Here is a 21,106-nt window from a genome sequence, read left to right as displayed (position 1 = left end):
GCTACTGAAAAGCAAGAGAGAGAACAGATGTGAAAGTTTGCTAAAAAGGACAACATAATTACTTTATAAATACAAATTAGTGTCTGTTACGAGGATTACAAAATGTATTTGTGAATTGTTCTTCACAAAGCAAAAACATGGTGTCTCTTTCATCATGTTTGCTTATTTCTGTGGAAGGTAGAAACCATGTTACTCATAAATTTAAAGAGCTCTATGCACACAATGGAAGCCATTTCTAGGGTAGACAAAGCCTAAATTTTAGGATTCATTTACTCCTTCACTTTTTAATCCAGTCTGTCAGTAAATACATAGTGAGCATCAAATATAAAGAAAACATTATAACCAAACATTATGTGAGATATTATTAAAGACTCAACAATATATGAATTCATTCATCTAACCTCCAGGTGCTTAAAATTTAATAGACTTTCAGAGAAATTATGATACGCATAAGTATTTAGACGGAAGGGTGAATATATGCGATATGTATATAAAGAAATATGTTTTAAGGAACATTTAAAAATTAATAGCCATTTCATGTTTGATTTATAGAGTACATGTGAATGAATATATAAGTGTGAACGAGAAACAGGGCTCACTGAACAAAGCAGCAAGGGAGAGCTATGAGAGTCTTTAGGTCACAGCTGTAGCCACAAAACAGAAATACAAAATGTATAAAGAATATTTTGCCACTGATCCCTTCAGCCATGCATGGAAAAGAAAAAAGCAGATATGTTAACACAGACTGAGCGGGAGTATAGAGAAACATCTCTGTTTAATTTTTGTAAGAAATATTAAGGCCCAGAAATTGAAAGGAAAAGAGAGCCTCCCATCCCAACATCAAGCAACAGGGCAATTAAGAAATTGTTCACTCATAATATAGATAATGGAACTCTCAAAATCCTTATTTGGTAAACCTGCATAAAATTTCCAAGTTGGGAAAGAGCTAAAGACATTTTTTAAATGTTCTATATTACACAGTTAAAAATAAGTCAGTATCTCAGTGGAAAGATGTCTACATCAAATACACTGCTTCTTGGAGTTAGTTATATTTGAATTAATTTCCATATCACAATTTTTAACCACATTCGTCAGTAACTCACTGAGCACTGAGCTTACCGTTTATTTGGATCCTTTATCAAGAGCCCTGAAAGCAATGATTTTGCATCTGAAGAAAGTGTTCGAGGAAATTTAATGTCTTCCATTAGTATCAGTTCAAAAAGTTTCTCATGATCCTGATTGTAGAAAGGTAACCGCCCACACATCATTTCATACATGACGACCCCCAGGCCCCACCAGTCCACCGCTCGGCCATAGTCGTTATCTTCTAACACCTAAAAGTGAAACCAGTAAGAAGATCAATTCCTATGCGTTAACTTTAAAAGCATTATTCAGAAAACATAACATTTTTTATATGAAAATAAGTCTTAACTTTCAAAGTCTAGGAAGTCTGTTCTGAGATCTTAATATTTAAACTAAAAGACATCCTAACAAAAGATATAAATCACATCAAGTATACAGAATATTTACCATGTCATATATCCAGAAATGGTCAGTGTACAAACAGGGGACAGGCCATACAAAAAAAATCCCTAGTTAAATAGTTTTACACCTTCTCTGGTATAAAAGGATCAAATGAAAACCATGAGCTAGCATATCTACATATTTTCTCTTAGGCCTACTGACTTTATCATCCTGGTTCCACTAATGTAGGCATTAAGGAACAATCAGCTCGATCACGCTGATTACAGAGCACAAACGTGCTTCACAGACTCTTGCTTTAAGAAGAACTAAGTAATCCAACAGTGAAAAGACGGGGTAAACAAACTCAATGGAACGGCCATCACGCACTGACACCCATGAAAATAAATGTAAAGCGCTTTGGAAGCCCCTGTAAGTGTCTAAACTTCTTCTGGAAATATTTAATTAACAAAGTGAATAGAAAGGTTTATTGTTTGAGTTGAACTTCAGTATCCAAAGCTTTCATACCTTACGACAAAAATTTCTGTTAAGACACGGTAAAAATCATAGCCTTTATATCTGTATGGTGTATGTCCTTAAAAGTGGTTTCCTAAAATATATTACATGTGAAATAAATTTAGTAAGAAATGACATGAAAGTATCAGTTTGGCTATGTCAGAACAACCTGTTCAAACTGGAACGCAGTAATTTACCATTTGTCCCAGGAAAAATTTGGTCTCATCTTTTTATCAGATATTTTTCCTCGTCCAATAAAGCATTCCTCATATATATGCATCTTTTGATATTTTATTTTAAATAACTATATTTGAATAATCTTAAGGCTTACTTTATTTGATCCTCTCAGGTTTGAGAAACCCATATCAAGAAAATCACATCACAAGAATTTTATCAATTAAACAAAAACTTTATAATTCATTACGTAAGCGAAAATTTGATAAGACTAAAGTAGTACTCTTATTCCAAACTTTATCGAATTAATTAAATCTTTTGCTAAAGATTACTTATATGGCTTTCATTTAAAATATATCAATAATTTCATAAAATTACAGATGGTATTCTTGACAGTTACCTTATGATAACCTATAAATACTACGAAAAGTACTTTGATACAGAGTATTTAAATTGATAGATATAATTTCAAGAAAAAATTATGTTACTTAAAGATCTATTCAGTATTTTTGGAATACTATGAAAAGATTTCTAATTCACTGCATCAGTGTTTATTTCAAAGCTAAAAAATACTGAAAACTTCATTGATAAGATATGAATACAAGTGTAGTTTGTATGATTTTTCTAGAAATCTACTGCAAATCACAAACTAAGGAAAATATTTTCTGGAAGAACAATAAATTCTATTTCTCATCTAGCCAAAAAGAAAAATTTTGAATTTATACTTGCTTGAAATAAGTAATATGAGAACAAATAAATGGAAGACAAGGAATGACCTAAGGAAGTGCAAAGGATTCTATTTACATAGGTTTTTAAGAAATCCTGTATGCATAATTTTAAAATCCCAATGACTTTGATGATTCAAGGATAGTGCACTGTTAGTGGGGCCTTTATCTAGTTGACACAGGATTTTACCTAATAACAAAAAAATTTAAATCTAAGAACCTTTAACTGCATTTCTACAACACCAACAAAACAGTGGGATACACAAAAAGGAGCCAAATGTGGTTTTTAACCTCTTTTTTCATAAAACCATAAAAAGCATAAAAGCTGGATTAACTGCCTTCTGAACCCACATTTCACCAGCCGGGTTCTCATCCCCAGCTGGCAAAACTGGCAATCCTTTATTTTTGTTTAAATACCTGGTTTGCAGCCAGAAGGGAAAGTCAGTACATAAAAAGAGGATTTTTATTTTTGAAGAGAAATAAGCAACTAAAAAATAAAACTGCATTGTAAAAATATCTGTTTGATAAAATAAAATATATTTTATTTAGCTTTGTAAAATGAATACTGATTCTCTAAATAAGTGTTTTTGCTTCTGAACATACGTGCTTTAATTGATATACAGATACATAATGCTATAATTAGAACTGTTTGCTGTATCAGTTTATACGAACAAAATTGATATAATGTACTGTCTTATCGACACATAAACTTAAGCAATGATGAGTACAAAACACTCCAGCAACCAAGCCAGCCTCTCTTACCTAAGAGTCTTCACTATCATTTAAAAGGAAAGAATTTTGTTCAACTCCAACCTACAAACAGTTGTAAGATAAAACACACAAGAAATAAAAATAGTTGCAATATTCTGCATGTGGATGTATAGTGTAAAATGTGTTCCTATTGTCCAAACAATATCCTTTCTCCTTAAATGTAAATTATTTCAAAACACAATACTTTGAAATGCTCTGGAAATCCCAACGTCAAATTAAATAATTCAAACCCAACAGATTACTTTTGGAACATAATTTTTCTCCCTTACTCAAAATATTTATTTTTCTAAAATTATAGTAACATGTAAAATTCACACTCGTTAAGGGTTGCAATCCTTTCTGGCTATTTGTGATAACTTTTTTCCTAACAAAAAGGCTAATTTATTTTGTGGCTACTGTGATGCTGAGATAGGGTATGACAGAAGGTGATGACAATGGTAAAGTACGTTTCAACTCCATTACAAGGCTGGTTCTTAGATAATCTGGATATAGACATACATCAAAATGTTCCTGAAGTATTCTAGTAGAACAATTATCTTGAAGAATTAATCTGTCTTTTTTCCCCATAAAAACTGTGTTACTGCCTTTTAAATGAAACTCAGTTTAAATGAGGAAGTAGACATTTGTTATTCCTGCCATCCCCGTGGTCCACTGTGATCACAGCTGTGGGTTGACTCTAGACCTACATTTAACACAAGGGCCCCAAACAGACAGAAAGGACAGGAAAGGATCTGGAACATTACAAGAAAGGTAAACATTAAAGAATAATGAAAGATCACATCAAATCAAACCTCAAACACAGCACAAGTCTAGGGAACAAGGTTTAGTTTTGAATTTTCTACCCAGAGCCAGATATTACTTAATTTCTTGATATGACAGAATCTAAGATTCAAGGAAATCATACCAGGTACCAATTACTGTTAAATATTCTGGTAATATTTGGTAATACTTAATTAGGACATTTCCTTTTATAAAACAACTAGGTAAGTTTAAGAAACACCGTATCTTGAGTGGTTACTAATTTCAAAGAATGAAATTAAATAAGAAACTATGTATTTTAAAATAATATTATCAATTAAAGTTGCCGATGTAAGTATTTATTTGGCTAGTGAACTTTGCAAAAAACACCTTCATTCCAATCTTCTTTTACCAATTACAATTTACTAGGAGATTAAAGGGCCATCTCCTCCTGGTAGCCAGGTCGCACCAGGCACCAAGGCAAGCAGTCACGGGAGGCTACATGTGCCCTGGAGTGGCTTACTGCTCAATCAATAATCCTGACAGAACAGATGGGGGAAAATTAAACATCTAAACAAACTGTCTGCACACCTATGCTGTGAAAGTAAACTGCGAACTTCCACGGACCAATTCACCACTAATTCAAGAACCAATTTTCTCCCGGTAGCCTTTCCCTGCAGGTAACAGATACACACGTATTCTAAAGGGAGCCCTTTATGTAGTCCTAACATTACTGGTATTGATTTTAAAAAATGACCTGTAAGTCTTCCGATTTTAAAATGAATTGCAGCTTCGGAAGTATATATTTCAATTCATAATTATGAATTCCATGATTTCTTGGTGTATTCCTCATAAATGTAACTTATAACTAGTTCTCAAGTGTTCTAATAATTCTTATGTGATAGCAACTGCCATTTACTATGAAAGAGAATGCTGTAAACTCCATGGCCACCTTCCAGCATACAGACACAATTACTTGCATAGAGTTAACATCGTACTTTCAAAAGCAAACGGGCTAGCACAAGAAAAACCCTCCAACAAGAAAAAGCTAACTGGATATAACAACTGTGATTAAATCATGCTTACTATGAGATTTCTGTCTGTCCTTTCTATTCTAAAAGAATAAACACTGAGATTCCAAGAAACTGGGTCTTTGGTTCTTTACTATAGACACAGTAACATACTCTAGGTAATCACTGGTATTCTCCTACGGTGAGTTTTCTATATATTCTCATGCTTCAGAGATTTTAAAATTAAACTTATTTTTGAACTAAAATCATACCAAAGTACTGAATGCAAATACTCTGACGGTAAAAGCCACAAAAGCCATGTAACACTGAAAAAAAGTTCAGGTGAAAAACAGCTAGTATTAGGACGGACAGACCTCTAAATAGGTAAAAGACCCCCCTTGTAAACATCAGGAGGCATTAATTCCATTTTACTTCATAGTTAAACAATAACCAGTTATGAGCTTTTAATATCACCCAGAAATAGTATAAAGTAACACCCTAGAAAAAAGTAAATTAAATATATTCAATTAAATAGTATGTAACACATGACAGTAGTTCTTCAATATGAATCTAAGTATGGAGCAGCTAACTTCTGTCTGAATGAAGCATCACGCTCCTTTACTTGATTTCCCCTTTCAATGTTGGTGGTGAGACCTTTTGGGGGACTACCAGGGAGATGAAGGTTTTCAAAAATCTAAGGAGGACAGGTGTTATATGAATTATTAATAACTAAATGAAATTAAATGTTTTAGAAAGCCTACTAAAACAACTCTCTCTTTTCAATAAATGCTTAAAAGTTCTAGGACTAGTTTTCCAATCTGTTGGAATATAGGAAAACTTTGTCCAAGAGCTGGTAAGAGTGACTACTACACGTGCTAGTATTTTTACCTGGAGATTAAGTGAGCAAACACACGTAACTCTGGCCTCATTCAATTCTCTTAAGATCTCTTAAAAACAACATTGACAGAGCCTACAAAAATATCTTTTACATTTCTTCTTTGTTGGATGTAAAATTAATAAAATTCCACTTGATACATGCCATGTGAATTAATTTCTACTGCCCTCACCTACACTGCTCCATGCTAGGACCGCCTTTTCTACAGCCTTTACTATCTTCTTTGCAAATTCATGTCTATTTTGACTTTAAATTTACATAGTATTTAATTTCCATCTGTGCAATGGTCTATCACAATAATTTTCAACAAATCTTTGTATCAAAATCGTTATCAAACGGATCTATTTCAGGTGTTTTCACAATGTGACATTATATGGATGAGAGGTATTAAAGACAGGTTTCAAAAGAAAAATAAGTCAAATTATAGCAAGTGAAGGTTTTCTGTAAAGGAGGTTCTGAAAACTAAGAAGAATGCATCAAAAACTGCATTTCAGCCACTGGAAAAAAATCATTTTACACTTAGAGGAAATAAAAGTAGATACTTTTTTTCCTCAGTAGCAACAATAGTTAAATATTATATTATTTCCCAACAATAAAGTCACTTCTTGCAGTCTTTTTTGTTAGTTCTAACTTGATTATCAAATAATTTTTATTTTTACACTATTACAGAAGTGCATTTCTCTAGGTTTCCAAAACCACCTTATTCAACCTTCCCCATCTGTCACCATCTGCTTCTTTTTAGCATGTACTTTTTGTGTGATCACATAAGCATGTGAAAAATAACTAACATTCAGATGATTATCTGCTGGTACATTTGAGGACTGGGCATAATAAAAGTGAACTGCCAAAACGCACTTAACACTTTTAATTTTGTTGGGTCTTGCATGTAAGCTACATTTGATTTTCAAACTGTTTTACAGTTGGAAAGTTGATCAGGTACTGCTAACTCAAGAGCAAAGCTGAGACTCTAAATAATTAGCACTGCATAAAATGGTTTGGATTCAATAGGAGCCAAATCAAATAATAAAATTTAACAGAGTTTATATGTGATTTCTAATTTCTTTTATAATTTCTAGGTGTGAAAATATAGTACATTTTACAAAACCAAAATCCCCTCAAGATATCTTATGGTCCATAATGTACTACTCAATTTTATTTCTCTCCAATGTAAGAAAGAACAAAACACACTCATTTAAAGCTCTACATACAAATGCATTTTTAGAGATGTAGCACACTAAATGCACAGTTTAAGTTTATATGCCTTCTTATCTCTTAAAGAAAACAAAAGATAAGATTTTTTCTTTTAACAGTAAAGATTCTCAAATGTTTCCCAAGTTGGAAAACTGCATGGTAGCCCCATTCTTCATCAAAGAGGTAAAAGAATAAATACCTATAAAAATATCCTTTTTTCAAAGAATGGCATGTTAATACAGTAAGACTTACCTTTTCTGATTGTCTTTGCCACAAGAAACAAACAAAGTTTGTTGAAATCTTAAGTTTATTTAAAAACTCACAATGAGTCTGACATAGAGGACATTTAATAAACTGGCTTGAACTGCTTTATTAACACTCTTTTTGAAGTATCTTTGAAATATTCTTTGTCTATCTTTGAATAGCAATAAATTTCTACTAGATTAAAATATTTAAAAAATAAAGGAATACCACTGCTAGATAAAGAATGGGTTGCAGAAAGATCCCTATCTAATGTGTAAACCAGGCTACGAGAACAGAAGGGAAAATACCAACAGCCACAAGCATGAGAAGTAACAGTCAAGAACACATGACAGATCTAACACGCAACTACCACTTAGACTAGCGCTAATAATGGGAAGGACCAGAAATTCCAAGGTTCAGAAGAAGTGAGAGACACTGTCTGAACTAAAAGGAAGCTGGTTTCAGCTGTGCTAATTCCGCCCTAACACTGACCATGCGAGCCTGATCAGGCTGGTCTCAATTCACAGGTGACGTTCCTTTACCCACAGACTCAGACCCGAAGTCCTTTGCATCCAGTCTCCTCTCTTCTGGCTTCCCTCTTCCTACTGCTGAACCCTCCCTGCAGGCTCATTTTTCCTTCCACTCCACTGTAGGTAACTCTAGTAGTTATTGTCTTGCATAATAGTTCCTGGTTACTTCAGTAAACAGCAAGCTATTTGAGGACAAAAGCCATTTCTTACTATCTTTGTATTCCCTGTACCTAATCCAATGCCTGAGTTTTAAATCCCTGATACTCAAAAAGTATTTCTTTAATTAATTAATGGTCTGCAGTGGACCATTTCCAGGAATTCAATTCTCATTTTTTAAAAAATAAGGATGCACACAATCCAAGCTACAAATACGCAGTATATAACACAAATATTTATAATATATGAATTTAAATTTCATGAGTAGTTGTTTTGAGATTTGTCACACTCAACTAGTAACTACAATAATCATTCTCCTCTATAAAAATGTCAGGATATTAATTATGAATCACCATGTATCAACTGTAGATGAGCATATAAACTGCTTTTAAAGACTACATTTTTGAAATATTACAAAAGTATCCAGAAATGTTTTCTGGTCTTTAAAAAGAAAGCAGTAATTTCTTGTGAACTGTAAACTTTTTATTTAGAAACAAGTAAATTCTTGTACTAATCTTGGTTTTGTTCTTCAATTGATGACATCTGCATAGAAAACAAATCTTTATTTCTTAGGAGATTATCTGCTTCTGAAATGAGATGTATTTATCTTCTTCAGAATTAATTTCCCCTAATTGTGATTCAATTAATTTTGTTATTCTAAATGTGGGATATCATATTCCATGGCAAAGGTATAGTAGGGGTAATTGAACTCTAGAGAAACAAAGAATTTGTTTCGTGACATTCACAAAAACGATCCTCTTCTAGAAAATATGATCTTTTCTTTGAATAAACAAGAAACAGTGCTTCTAAATTTCACCTAATTCAACCATAAAAATAGAAAATTTTAAGCTCCAGATTGTGTAACAGAGAGTGATATATTTGGCAAGAAAATAATACTTGGAAATTTAGTGTATTTTAAACATTATTTACAATAACTCAACATTTTTGAAATGTAAATCCAATCCTTAGCTGGAAAGAACTATTATAATAATAAGCCAGCATGAGTTACTGTATGTGTAAGGAATGCTAGTATCATTGTGAATTTATTCTCCTTCCTAATTTCTTTTGATTACCCTTTCCTACTTAGCATTTACAAAGCACCCTTTTAAAAATTACAATTATTTACACCTATAAATAGTTGTAAAGCTGTGACTTTTGGGGATCATGATAGATAGTGTTAGAGAAGTAAAAGTGGGCTTTATAGGCAGATAATCTAGTCAGAATCCTAATTATCCCTTCACCACCTCCTAAATGTATACAGATTACATTAACAAATCCTAATTCTATGTTTCCTCACCCTAAAAAAATCAGGTTTGCTATCTATTACCAAAGATAATTCCAAATATCAAGTAAAATAATCCATATAATGCACTTACATAGCATATGGCACATACTAGATGCTCACTGAATAGTAATCCGTACCCATCAAAGACTCACATCTACTTGGCTCTGGCCACACTAACTATATTTAGAGTTTGAGGGGAAAACTGAGCTTCCTCTCTCCTCGGGGTTTTCACACTAGCTGCTTTCTGTGTTTGGAAAGCTGTTTCCTTACAGCTTTGCCATAGCTCCCCGCGTCTAATCATTCACATCTTTGGACAAACATCACTTTCCCCGAGCACCCTACTCAGGGAAGATGTTTTGCCAAAGATGGCTCTAGTACTCCCTTCCACCTCAGATGCTCTTCCATGAAGGAGAGATGGGGTAGTGCCCTTTAAATCTGTTCAGGCTTACAAGTGCCTCGAGGAATAAACACAGGACAGTATCGATGTGGTGCGACTTCTGAGACAAGGCCATACTAGGAGATGCATACATATTCATAGCAGCATTACTCCTAAGAACTAAAAAATGGATGCAACCCAAACGTCCATCAGTTGCTGAATGAATAAACAGAATGTGGTCTATCCATACGATGGAATATTACTCAGCCATAGAAAGGAATGAAGTAGCAGTAACATGCTAAAACATGGATGGACACTGAAACTAGTATGTTAAGTGAAAGAAGCCAGTCACAGAGACTCCGTATCGTATGATTTCATTCGTCTGAAATGTCCAGAACAGGTAAATCTACAGTAGATCAGTGGTTGCCTAGGAGGAATGTAAATGGTGAGCTACAGGGAATGGGTTTCTTGTTGGGGTGATGAAAACACTTTGGAATTAGCTGTAATGGTCGTGTAAGTCTATGAACATACCAAAAACCACTGAATTGTGCACTTTGGAAGGGTAAAATTTATGGTATATGGTATCCCAATATAAAAAAAAACTATGAAAATACATTTTTGAAAAGTTAATGAACTTTTGATAGTTTACCAGGGAGGGTGGAAAAGAGCAATACAGCTTCTACCTCATTCCCTAAGCCTGACGACTCTGAAGCTGTCATCATGAGGAAGCCCAGGCCACACGGAGAAATGAAACACAAGCGCTCCTGCCAACAGCCCGAATAAGGTCCCAGTGGACAGCCAGTAGAACTCCTCGACGTATTATGTGAAGACGCATCCAGATGACTCCAGCCTCTAGCCATAAAATCACTCCCTAACTGTAAACTCTATGTGGCTGAGGCCTCAGACACAGTGTAGCATAAATTAGCCATCCCTGCTAACCCCTTTTGCACTCCTGACGCAGAAAATCCAGTCATACAAAATGGTTGTTTTTATCACTAAGTACTGGGGTATCAACAGGAACTAGAATGCTGTCTACAGGGCGGTGCCTGTGGCTCAAAGGAGTAGGCTACCAGCCCCATATGCCAGAGGTGGCAGCCTCGGCCAAAAACTGCCAAAAAAAAAATCTTAGAATGCTGTCTACAATAGCCACAGCACACCTTTGCCTTTATCTTGGTTTTTTTTTTTTTTTTCCCCTTCATGGAACTTAAGACATTGTCATTTATTTATTTTTATTCTATCTCCCTCCACTAGAAGCAAATTCCCTCAGAGGAGGGTGCTTTCTGCCTTGTTCCTATAACCGTATCGCCCAGAAAATATCCAAAATGTAGCAGATCCACAATAAATATTTAACAAATTAATAAATTACTATAGAACCCTCAGTATAGACAGGTTACCAGTTTGAAGCTTCCTTTGATGATAATTCTGAAATGTAGTCATTTCAACAAATTTCACAATAAAATACATTTCTTTAATTAAGTAAAAACCCCACAATACTGTAACTCCAATAATTACTGTTTCTTTGATTCTAAGGAAAGTCCAAGATGGTTTACAGAAATGTAAATATTCTTGTTGAAATCAACTACTCTATTTTAAATGGATCAGTCAAAATGGGTATAAGAGGGTGGCACCTGTAACTTAGTGAGTAGGGCACCGACCACATACACCCAGGCTGGTGGGTTCAAGCCTGGTATGGGCCTTCTGAACAGCAATGACAACTGCAACCAAAATAAATAAATAAATAAATAGCTGGGCATTGCAGCGGGCACCTGTAGTCCCAGCTACTCGGGACGGCAAGGAATTGTTTTAACTCAAGAGTTTGAGGTTGCTGTGAGCTGTGATGCCATAGCACTCTACCAAAGGTGACATAATGAAACTGTCTCAAAAAATAAAAAAATGGGTATAAGAAATGAAATGTATATGATCAAGAAATAAAAATTGATTTAATCATTTAAATCAATGTGCTTTGTGCTTATAAAGTTTATAAAATTTAATTTCCATATATTCTCCACTCTGTAATATCACTTAAAAAAGTGAGAGCAAAATAAATTTGATTCAGGTTGGAATCAGGTAAAAGTAGTGAGTACTGCAATTATTTTTAATGCTTCAATGGTTTACTTTGCAACATATGAATGAAACTAAAGCCTACCTCTGGCGCAAGATATTCTGGTGTACCACAGAATGTCTTCATGGTGGCTGCATCTGTGATCCCTTCTTTGCAAAGTCCAAAATCCGTAATTTTTATGTGGCCATCTTTATCCAGCATCAAATTCTCCAACTGTGTATTAAGAAAAATGATATAAATCATTCTACAGTCTCTAACAATCAGAAAATAGTGTTTTGAAAAATTATTGACTGCTGAGTAATTTGGAAAGAAAACAGAGTTGTAGTTAATAGACTTTCAATACTTATAAATCTCATAGCTTCATATGTGAAAAGAAACCTGTTTTACAAAATACTTCATGATGACTAAATTATTGATTTTTAAACTACTGGAAAAGAGTGCTCTACCTTTAAGAGCCATTGTTGTGTAGTTCTGAGAATTAAAGCCTAATTAACTTTTCAAAGCAATTACCAATCTTCTCTGTTTTTAAAAAAATAAAATGTGATCTCTACAATCCCAAAGAGATGAACATCATCTTCTATATATATACAGATGGTTTTCAAAAAGTTCTCTTGGGAATCTACTGCTATTATAAAATATTCACTTACAGAAATGTTTTTGGTGGTGGTTGTAAATCAAACCTAAATCTTATTTTGTAAGGTAAGGCGATATCCTCTTTTGCAATTCTTTGTAATAAAGAAATACCAACCCTTTTAAACATAAAAAGAAAAGAAATATCAAAGCCAAACATTCAACAGTTAATAAAAATATGTATCACAAATGTTATAAAATTGGGATCTTTTGGAACCCATTAATTCAAAAACACCAAACAGAAACTTAGACTTTTAACCAAGTAACACGATTATTGGCCTCAAGGGAAAATTATGAAATGTAAGGAAGGGAAGAGTTTCCTGTAAAGCTAACACAATTAAAAAATAACAACCTTCTAAGTCAGTAATCTCCCCCACCATCGGAACCCACGATTATGATTATCATCACACAAAGCTACATGTGAGTCCTGAGTTGTGAACACACAGCCTTACAGAGCCGGGGTCCACAACCACCAGTCATGACACCACCTACAGGCAGGCAATTCCCTTGTCACACAGAATATGCAAGATGTGAAAAATAATTACCAGGATGAATGATCATAAACTTTCACTTCAGGAACAGATATTTATCCTACTATTCTATTAAATTCTGACACGTAAGTTTTAATTTTATCCAAATTCAGAGATCTTGCATCTTCCTAACGATTCTCTACAACCCAGAACCTAGAAATCATGCCTGATTTGTGACAGTAAGTGCTAAATACTGAAACCAATCCAGAAATATCAAGAAAAAGTCTCTCTCTCTGCCTCTCTTATTTCTTCCTTGATCTTTCTCTTCTTCATGCATCTAGTAGTCTTTCTCTTTTCCTTCTTTCAAAAAAATAAAACACCTCTTCTTCCTCCTTCCTCTATCTTGCCATAATGAGAAAAGGAGTCTATAAATGAAACTTGTTGTTCTGTCAAATAAAAATGTATCTCCCCATTCTCAATTTCTTAAAATATACTTACTATTTTAATATTATAATGTATAAAAATGCAGTAATGTCTTCAATGGACATTAATCTCATTTTACTATAATACACAAAAATTCTTGTAAAAACTTCAAATAGTGTGTAACAATATTAAACAAAATGTGAATGTACTTTCTACCCCATTCCATTCATCCTCTTCAGATAGATGCTTTATATGCATGGGGAAGTATTCATAGAAACAGGACTGCAGACATTATTTCTCTACATTTTGACAAAGCTATTTTGAAGTGTCTAGATAAAGAATAAAAATGTATAAACACTGCTTTTTAATACCAAGCACTGTATGAATGTGTGTGTTCATAAATATCCCAACTTGCCCCCAATTCTCCTGTGTCACCTCTGAGCTTTCCACCACACAGAGGTGGGATGAAGAATGAGTGAGACTCCAGTGTAGTGCTGGGGAAGGATGAGATGGAGGGCAACTAACTGTCCCAAAGTATCCAAAGCAGAGGCTTTCACAGGGTGCAGGACTTGAAAGCACTGTAACTAGGCAGTCCCAAGCAAATCAAGACCGGTTTTATCACCCTACTTGTTTTATACCCAACTTTAGAAAGTACAGTGATATGGGAAGAAATGAGGTGAGCCTGAGGGAGAATTGTCAGAGACAGGAGAAGGGTCGGGACCGTGGGGCACAGCAGCACACTGCAGGAGGGCTGGAGAGCACAGAATGAATGAAGCTGTGGTTCAAATCAGAGGGGTCGTGTTTAAACTTGCACTTTACCCCTTACTCACTGTGAGACCTCGGACATGTTACTAATTCCTACATGCTTCAATTTTATCTACAAAACAAAGGTGAATAACTGTAATAATCCAATGTGATGGATCTGAGAATTAAAGGAGGTGTTGAATGCAGAACTCAATACTCTGTAAGTATTCAACAAATGAATTGTTCAATAAATGAATTGATCTTTTTTTAAACATGAAGAGTTTAATGGCCAATTTGTAAATTATCAAAATAGTATGGGCTCTTCTAGACAATAGTGTATTTTAAAGGAAAGAACAAAGTTCAGGAATGGAACCCCATAAATCATTTCTGTCAGCTTAATGACATCATTATTACTTTTCTAGGCCAGTGCAAGGTTCAATGCCTGTAATCCCAGAACTCTGGGAGGCCGAGGGGGGTGGATTGCTTGAGCTCAGGAGTTCAAAACCAGCCTTATCAAAAATAGAAAAACTATCCAGGTGTTGTGGTGGACACCTGTAATCCCAGGTACCTGGGAGGCTAAGGCAAGAGGATTGCTTGAGCCCTAAAGTTTGAGGTTGCTGTGAACTATGATAGCACAACACTCCACCCACAGTGACGAAGTGGGACTCTTGTTAAAAAATGCAAAACGAAACATTTTTCTGTATGTAAAAATTTCTTTTAAATAAAACAACAAAGGAAATAGTTCATAGTTTTCATATCAGTTATTGTTTACGTGCCCCCATTTCCATCAATTTTCCCCTTTCACCATTCTAAAATGTCATTAATGACAAAAAATTATCCATCAAAAATATGAATAGAGATGTATCACCTTGAAAAATGATATCCCCAAAACCAATACTGCAAAAAAAAAAAAAAAAAAATTAGGAGGTAAACCAATATCCAGTCCTGTTACACAACAAATAATAACTTTATACAAGATACATTAACAAAGTTTCCACAAAATACAAAACCATTACTGGAGTGATTCACAAACCTGCAGGATGCAGTCACCTAAAAGTCTTTTCAAAGCACACCAATGGCCTAGATATACATCAAAAACATCTAAAAATGTATTTACTCATGAATGCCAAGTTATTAAAATATCTTAAGTTAATTTGCATAGGAAATAAGGCTCTACCTTTAAAATAAATGGCCAGCAACAAAATTTTATTACTTTACTGGAGAAGTGCAGCTATGAGAGGCATTTCAAATGGATTTGCATTTGAATAAAATCACAGTCATCAGTAAGGACACCAGACACAAATCTGAGACTGACCAAAGAACTAAACCAGTTCCTGATATGTTGTTTTTAACACATCTGGTATAAATATATTTGAAATGTTCATTCTGGTATCTTCCAAAGTTTAATTTGAATTTTAGGTTTACAAAGTTCTCTGGCAATTACTCCAATGCATCTCCCATCTAGACTTCATTTTTAGAAGGCAGAACAGTGGGGAGCTAGGATTCCTGAGTTCCAATCATCTTAACCTTCTGACTGCTAACAACGCCTGTAGGTGTTCAAACAAGATGGTCCCTTGGTGGAAACAATGCCTCAAGGTCTTCAAGGCAACATGTTCTTTGGTCCTACAAGCATTGTTCCTTTTGCAAACAAAAACTTGCCAACACAAGTTACTGATGCGGGATCTGACTTAAGTCTGTGCCCATCATACGCTTTGTTCTCAGCATCTCTCACAGTTGTGCCTAAAATAATTTGTACAAATACTGGATTCTTGTATGTGTGTATATAAATATGGAGTACGATACATTTGAAGACTCGTCAAGTTCAGAAGACTGGATCACTGGTGAAGAATTTGGATATAAAGGTAGCTTTATAAAAGCTTCTTGCAAAACATGTAAACTGTCAAGTACCTGAGAATCTGATTTAGAAGTGTGGAACCTATTTCAAATGCAAATCTTTCATTCGCATATTACTTTTTAAATAAATAAAAATACTGAAACCAACTTGGACAAAATTATTTTGATTAGTAAGAAGCCAAGGAACACCCAGCAGTGCATGTGAATGGTAAAGGCTGCTGTCAGCACTGCACACCTCAACTGGCACATTTCGTTTCTGAGTGCTCCACAGCCAAAGGGTTAACCGTGTCACCAACTTAGGCCATTACTTTGAGTAAGTCACTTACTAGAATGCGAGGCTTGAAAAACATCACCTATAAAATGTGGACAAGCTCCACATTTCTCTGATCCTACCTAAAATCTCTCTCATTCAGGTATACATAATCCTTTGTACCATGGTTACAAACACCACACAAGTTTTGAATATTTAATTTCTTAAAAACATAGCTGTACCTCTGTCCTATGCTATAGCATATAAGTGGATATGTCTATTCACTTAGACCCTTATGTTAAGGCTATTTAAAAAAAAAAAATCAACTTAGAGATAGTTGGGTGTTCTGGAGGGCACCTATAGTCCCAGTTATTTGGGAGGAGCTTGAGCCCAAGAGTTTGAGGTTGCTGTGAACTGTGACACTAAAGCATTCTACTAAGGGTGACAAAGTGAGACTCTGTCTCCCAAATAAATAATAAATAAATTAATAATCAATCAACTTAGAGAGCAGAGACCACTTAACTATTGTGCAGTTAGTTACTGTGCGTACAGTAACTACGTGGCTGGTATCATATATAAAGTGGGTACTTTACATCACAGTTCAACAAAGTTAGTCTCTTACTATCACCAGAAAGGATGGGGCAGTGGAACTCATTTAATGAACTTCAATTTACAAATATGTTAATTGATTTGGTAAGAAATAATTAAAGGAGAACATTGACCAAGAACATCCTAATTATATTATTCCAAAATCAATGCTGCTATCAATTGAACAGTTTTTCTTTAGGTTTTTTTAAGATAACTGTCTGGTTTTAAGCATTCTAGATGTTACCTATTACTTCAAAATTATTTTCATTTACTTAAACCCCAGGCCTCTCCCCTTCATCCCGCCCCTCCTTCCTCCCTATACTTTGATTCATAAAACTTGAAGTGGAACAGAAGGAGTAGACTCGGGAGAAGAGCTATTTCTGAGAATATTTGGAAAGTGAATACATATTTTGTCTTGTCATATAATTAATTTATTTTAAAAAATCTATGTTCAATTTAAAAACATTTTTGTTTAAATATTTAGATTATTTGGCCATGCAGACATCAGACACAAGAATCCTGAATTCTGCCATGTTCTAGTTATAGAAAGATTCAGTCCTGATAAATCTAACGATGTGGATCAAGAGTAGTAATTTACAAAAGAAAACATATTTTATTACTCCTTATATAAGAAATTTTAGAACAAAATAAACTAATTTTGGTGATGGAAACCTACGTGGAACAGGAAGTGGAGGGAGACCAACAGTAAGGGGCACAGGGAAGTCTGGGTTCATGGTTTTAGACCATGGCTGCGCTACCAGCAGTTAAACAATCTATGGAAAGATGTTTTGGCCAAAGTCAACAACTATATTTAAAATGTATAGAATTTTAGGTGAAATGTATGTGACTTTTATGTTTAGAAATCTACTTTAATAAAGGTACGATTTGGTGTAAAAAAAGATTCAAGCTAAACACAATCACACTGTTGAACTGTACTAATTAATCTGTAGTCCATGTGACAGACATCAAAGTTGGCCATCTCAGATCTAGATGTTTCATAAAGTGCACACTTCATTTTTTTCCCTAAATACAGTATCTTACAGCTTCTTTTAAATAAATACATATAATAATAATTTACTATATAACACACATACTATACTTCACTGTCATTGTGTAAGATAATACTTTGGATGGTAGTCACTCATTAGGGTCATTCATTATCTAAAGGCACACAATAGGAACATCTTAAAATAGTTTACAAGCTCCTTAAATAATGAGATAATTGAGTAATCACAGGTTTGAAATAGAGGGAGGCGTGAGTGAGGTATAAATATGATTACTATTACATGCAGTCATACCTAGATCCCTACCTCATTTCATACATACAAAACAGAAATTCATAAAGCCTCATGGAACTTCTATTTCTACAAATTAAATTACATCTTAAGTGTAGTACTTGGTCAATAAAGCAATTTGGTGTCAAATTATGTGTCAAGATTACTATGATTTATTTTTTAAGGATATATGATTTAGAAGTTCAAAATGTGTCAACAGTACAGAGTTCTTTAATATAGCAACCTGATTCATAAAGGTGCCATGAGAATGACTATCACTTTACACGAGTTGCTCTACCATCTGCAAACTCTTGTCTGTGGCCCAACTGAACTCATTACCTGTAAATAAAGTTTTATAGAAATACAGCCAAACCTATCCATTTACAGACTGTCTGGGGCTGCTTTTAACCTACAGTGGTGGAGTTATGTAGTTTGCTAAAGAGACTACATGGGCAGGAAAGCCTAAAGTATTTACTATCTGCCCTTTACGGGAAGTTTGCCAATTCTGAGCTATCCTAAGGGTCTCATCAGAAAGCCACTTAGAGAAGTGAAGGCACTAATACTAATAAAAACAAATACATGCAAAACAAATTAATAAAAACTATATTAAAGACCCTTCATGCATTTAAACCCACCAGAGAGTTGACACTAAAATCAAAATGAATATTTTCCTTCCAATAGTCTTAAGTTTCTTTATAAAATATTAGCTTTGAATATAATAAAACTTATTTTTACAATGTTACTTGTAAGGTTTTTGACTTATAATCAGATGTTTAACATTTTTCTAATTGTAACATTTGTAGAAAAATGAACCTATTATTGGTAAATCACATTTGATCAGAGTAGTCAAGCAGAAATTATTATACACATCAAAAACTCAGACATAAAGCAACTACATACATATTAGTGAATGAAATTTCCTTTCAAATGCAGTGAACTATATTATTAAACAGAGTGCTTTTTAAAAAAAAAAAAAAAACTAAATCGGCTTCTTTTAAACTGTGTAACTTTGTAATTACTTTGTGTTTGTCTCTCTATAGTTTCTGCAAAAGTAAATTTTGATTACTTTTTTTTTTTTTTACCTTGAGATCACGGTACACAATCTTTCCAGAATGTAGATAGTCCAAGGCAGAGACAATTTCTGCACCATAGAAACGTGTGCGGTCCTCAGAGAACACCCGCTCTCTCGACAAATGGAAAAACAGCTGCAGGGTAAACAGCAGGGACAGGATTGTAATAATTACTGATTTAGTGGGGGAAATTAACACAAACATAAAACACCTCTCATCACCATATTGTGATGATAGATAGTGTACTCTCAGTGGACACTGAGCACTCTCAGACAGCAGCTGGCTTATCTCTTCCAGGTTTCCAAGGGGAAACTGCGAGCTGTTAAATCAGCGTTTTAATCAATATCCCAATCTTGTTTAAGGCATTCTGCTTGCTACCCATTTAACCTTCAGTTACCAGAGGAAAAACGTACGCATCATCAGAATGCAGTCCCCTCACTATACTGCTGCTTCACTCTGTCAGGGATTAGGTGTTGAGATATTACTAAAGTAACTGAATACAGTGCAGATGTAATATTTTACTTAACTATTTTTAAAATAAAGGACTGCCGATTTGCTGACAATTATTTATTTCAACTTGCTATATTCTAAAACTTTTGATCCATCATTAGTATCTCTAGAAATATCCTCAAAGTTCAAATCAACAGTTTCTGTAGTGAAAAATATTAAGGCTTTAAAATTTTAATTTATTTTAGGAATGTCCAAAAGGAACTGAGAAGCCTCCATTATTCCCATTGCAGTCCTCATTGCATATTCTATTTTCAATGTAATAATAAACCACAATACTTTCCCCCATAAAATCATTTCAGCCAAGTCCTATCCATTTTCCTAGGATAAAGCAATCAGTTCTCCAAAAGGTGAGCTCTTCATTTAAGAAACTACAAATGTTATTTCTCAGGTGACAACATACATGAAGAAGGAACAGGTTTTAGGTACTATGGGTTGACCGTGACCTTTGTTGCTGCAGTCCGCCAAGAACAATGAAAGATTATTTACAGCGCTGAGCACACTGCCAGGTATCTTGGTAGATAAGTAATATTTGTCTGTGATGAAAGAAATGAACCAACCAGTCAAAGTACCTTTAACTGTAACATCAGAAATTATTCTTTGATATCAATCACTGACTCTTGGTGCTTCTACAGAATTGGTGAGAATTATGCTTAACCAAGATTTATGCTTAACACACATAACCAAGAATTATGCTTAACCAAGAATTATGCTTAACACACGAAATCATACTCTCAGGTAACATAAATTAAGTTCCCTACAGATGCGTTCTTCCCTTTTCCCACTCCCAGTTAAAAGAGTATTATTGTTTTAAGGTAAGTGTTACGCCTCACTCACTGGCACAGGGAAAGGGAGAAGAGAAAAATCTAACTACTGTCAAACCCAAAGACTGGCATTACACTAATAATATTAAAACTAAGTATGTGGCCGTCTCTGAACTTTAATAAGAACATACTGTCTTATTTTATTTAATCTAAGATGTTACTAATTGGGACTAATTGGGATTGCATCATTTTATGTAACCCCAAGAAGAAAAAGTTAATTCAAACTATGACACACCATCTACTATAGAAGGTATTTTGATTACTGAAATGTTTTAAATATGTCTTACAAATGATCAAATAGAGTATGTCAAAAATGTAATCAATTTATATAGTTCCTCA

At 34.3% G+C, this 21,106-nt stretch overlaps 1 protein-coding gene across 1 annotated transcript in view; it reads right to left on the bottom strand.

The window, feature by feature from the left end:
* AKT3 (AKT serine/threonine kinase 3) overlaps positions 1–21,106 on the bottom strand; it is a 279,485-nt gene that overhangs the window by 46,622 nt on the left and 211,757 nt on the right. Inside the window, exons 8-10 of the mRNA XM_003798812.3 lie at positions 19,449–19,571; positions 12,218–12,346; positions 1,120–1,334 (exon numbers count right to left, since the gene is read on the bottom strand). Of these exons, the coding sequence (XP_003798860.1) occupies positions 1,120–1,334; positions 12,218–12,346; positions 19,449–19,571 (467 nt within the window). The remainder of the gene's footprint in view (positions 1–1,119; positions 1,335–12,217; positions 12,347–19,448; positions 19,572–21,106) is intronic.

Source organism: Otolemur garnettii, unplaced genomic scaffold, assembly GCF_000181295.1.
Source record: "Otolemur garnettii isolate 467f Iridium unplaced genomic scaffold, OtoGar3 scaffold00141, whole genome shotgun sequence".
In the NCBI taxonomy this organism is placed as follows: domain Eukaryota; kingdom Metazoa; phylum Chordata; class Mammalia; order Primates; family Galagidae; genus Otolemur; species Otolemur garnettii.
This window is presented reverse-complemented; position numbering and strand designations above follow the sequence as displayed.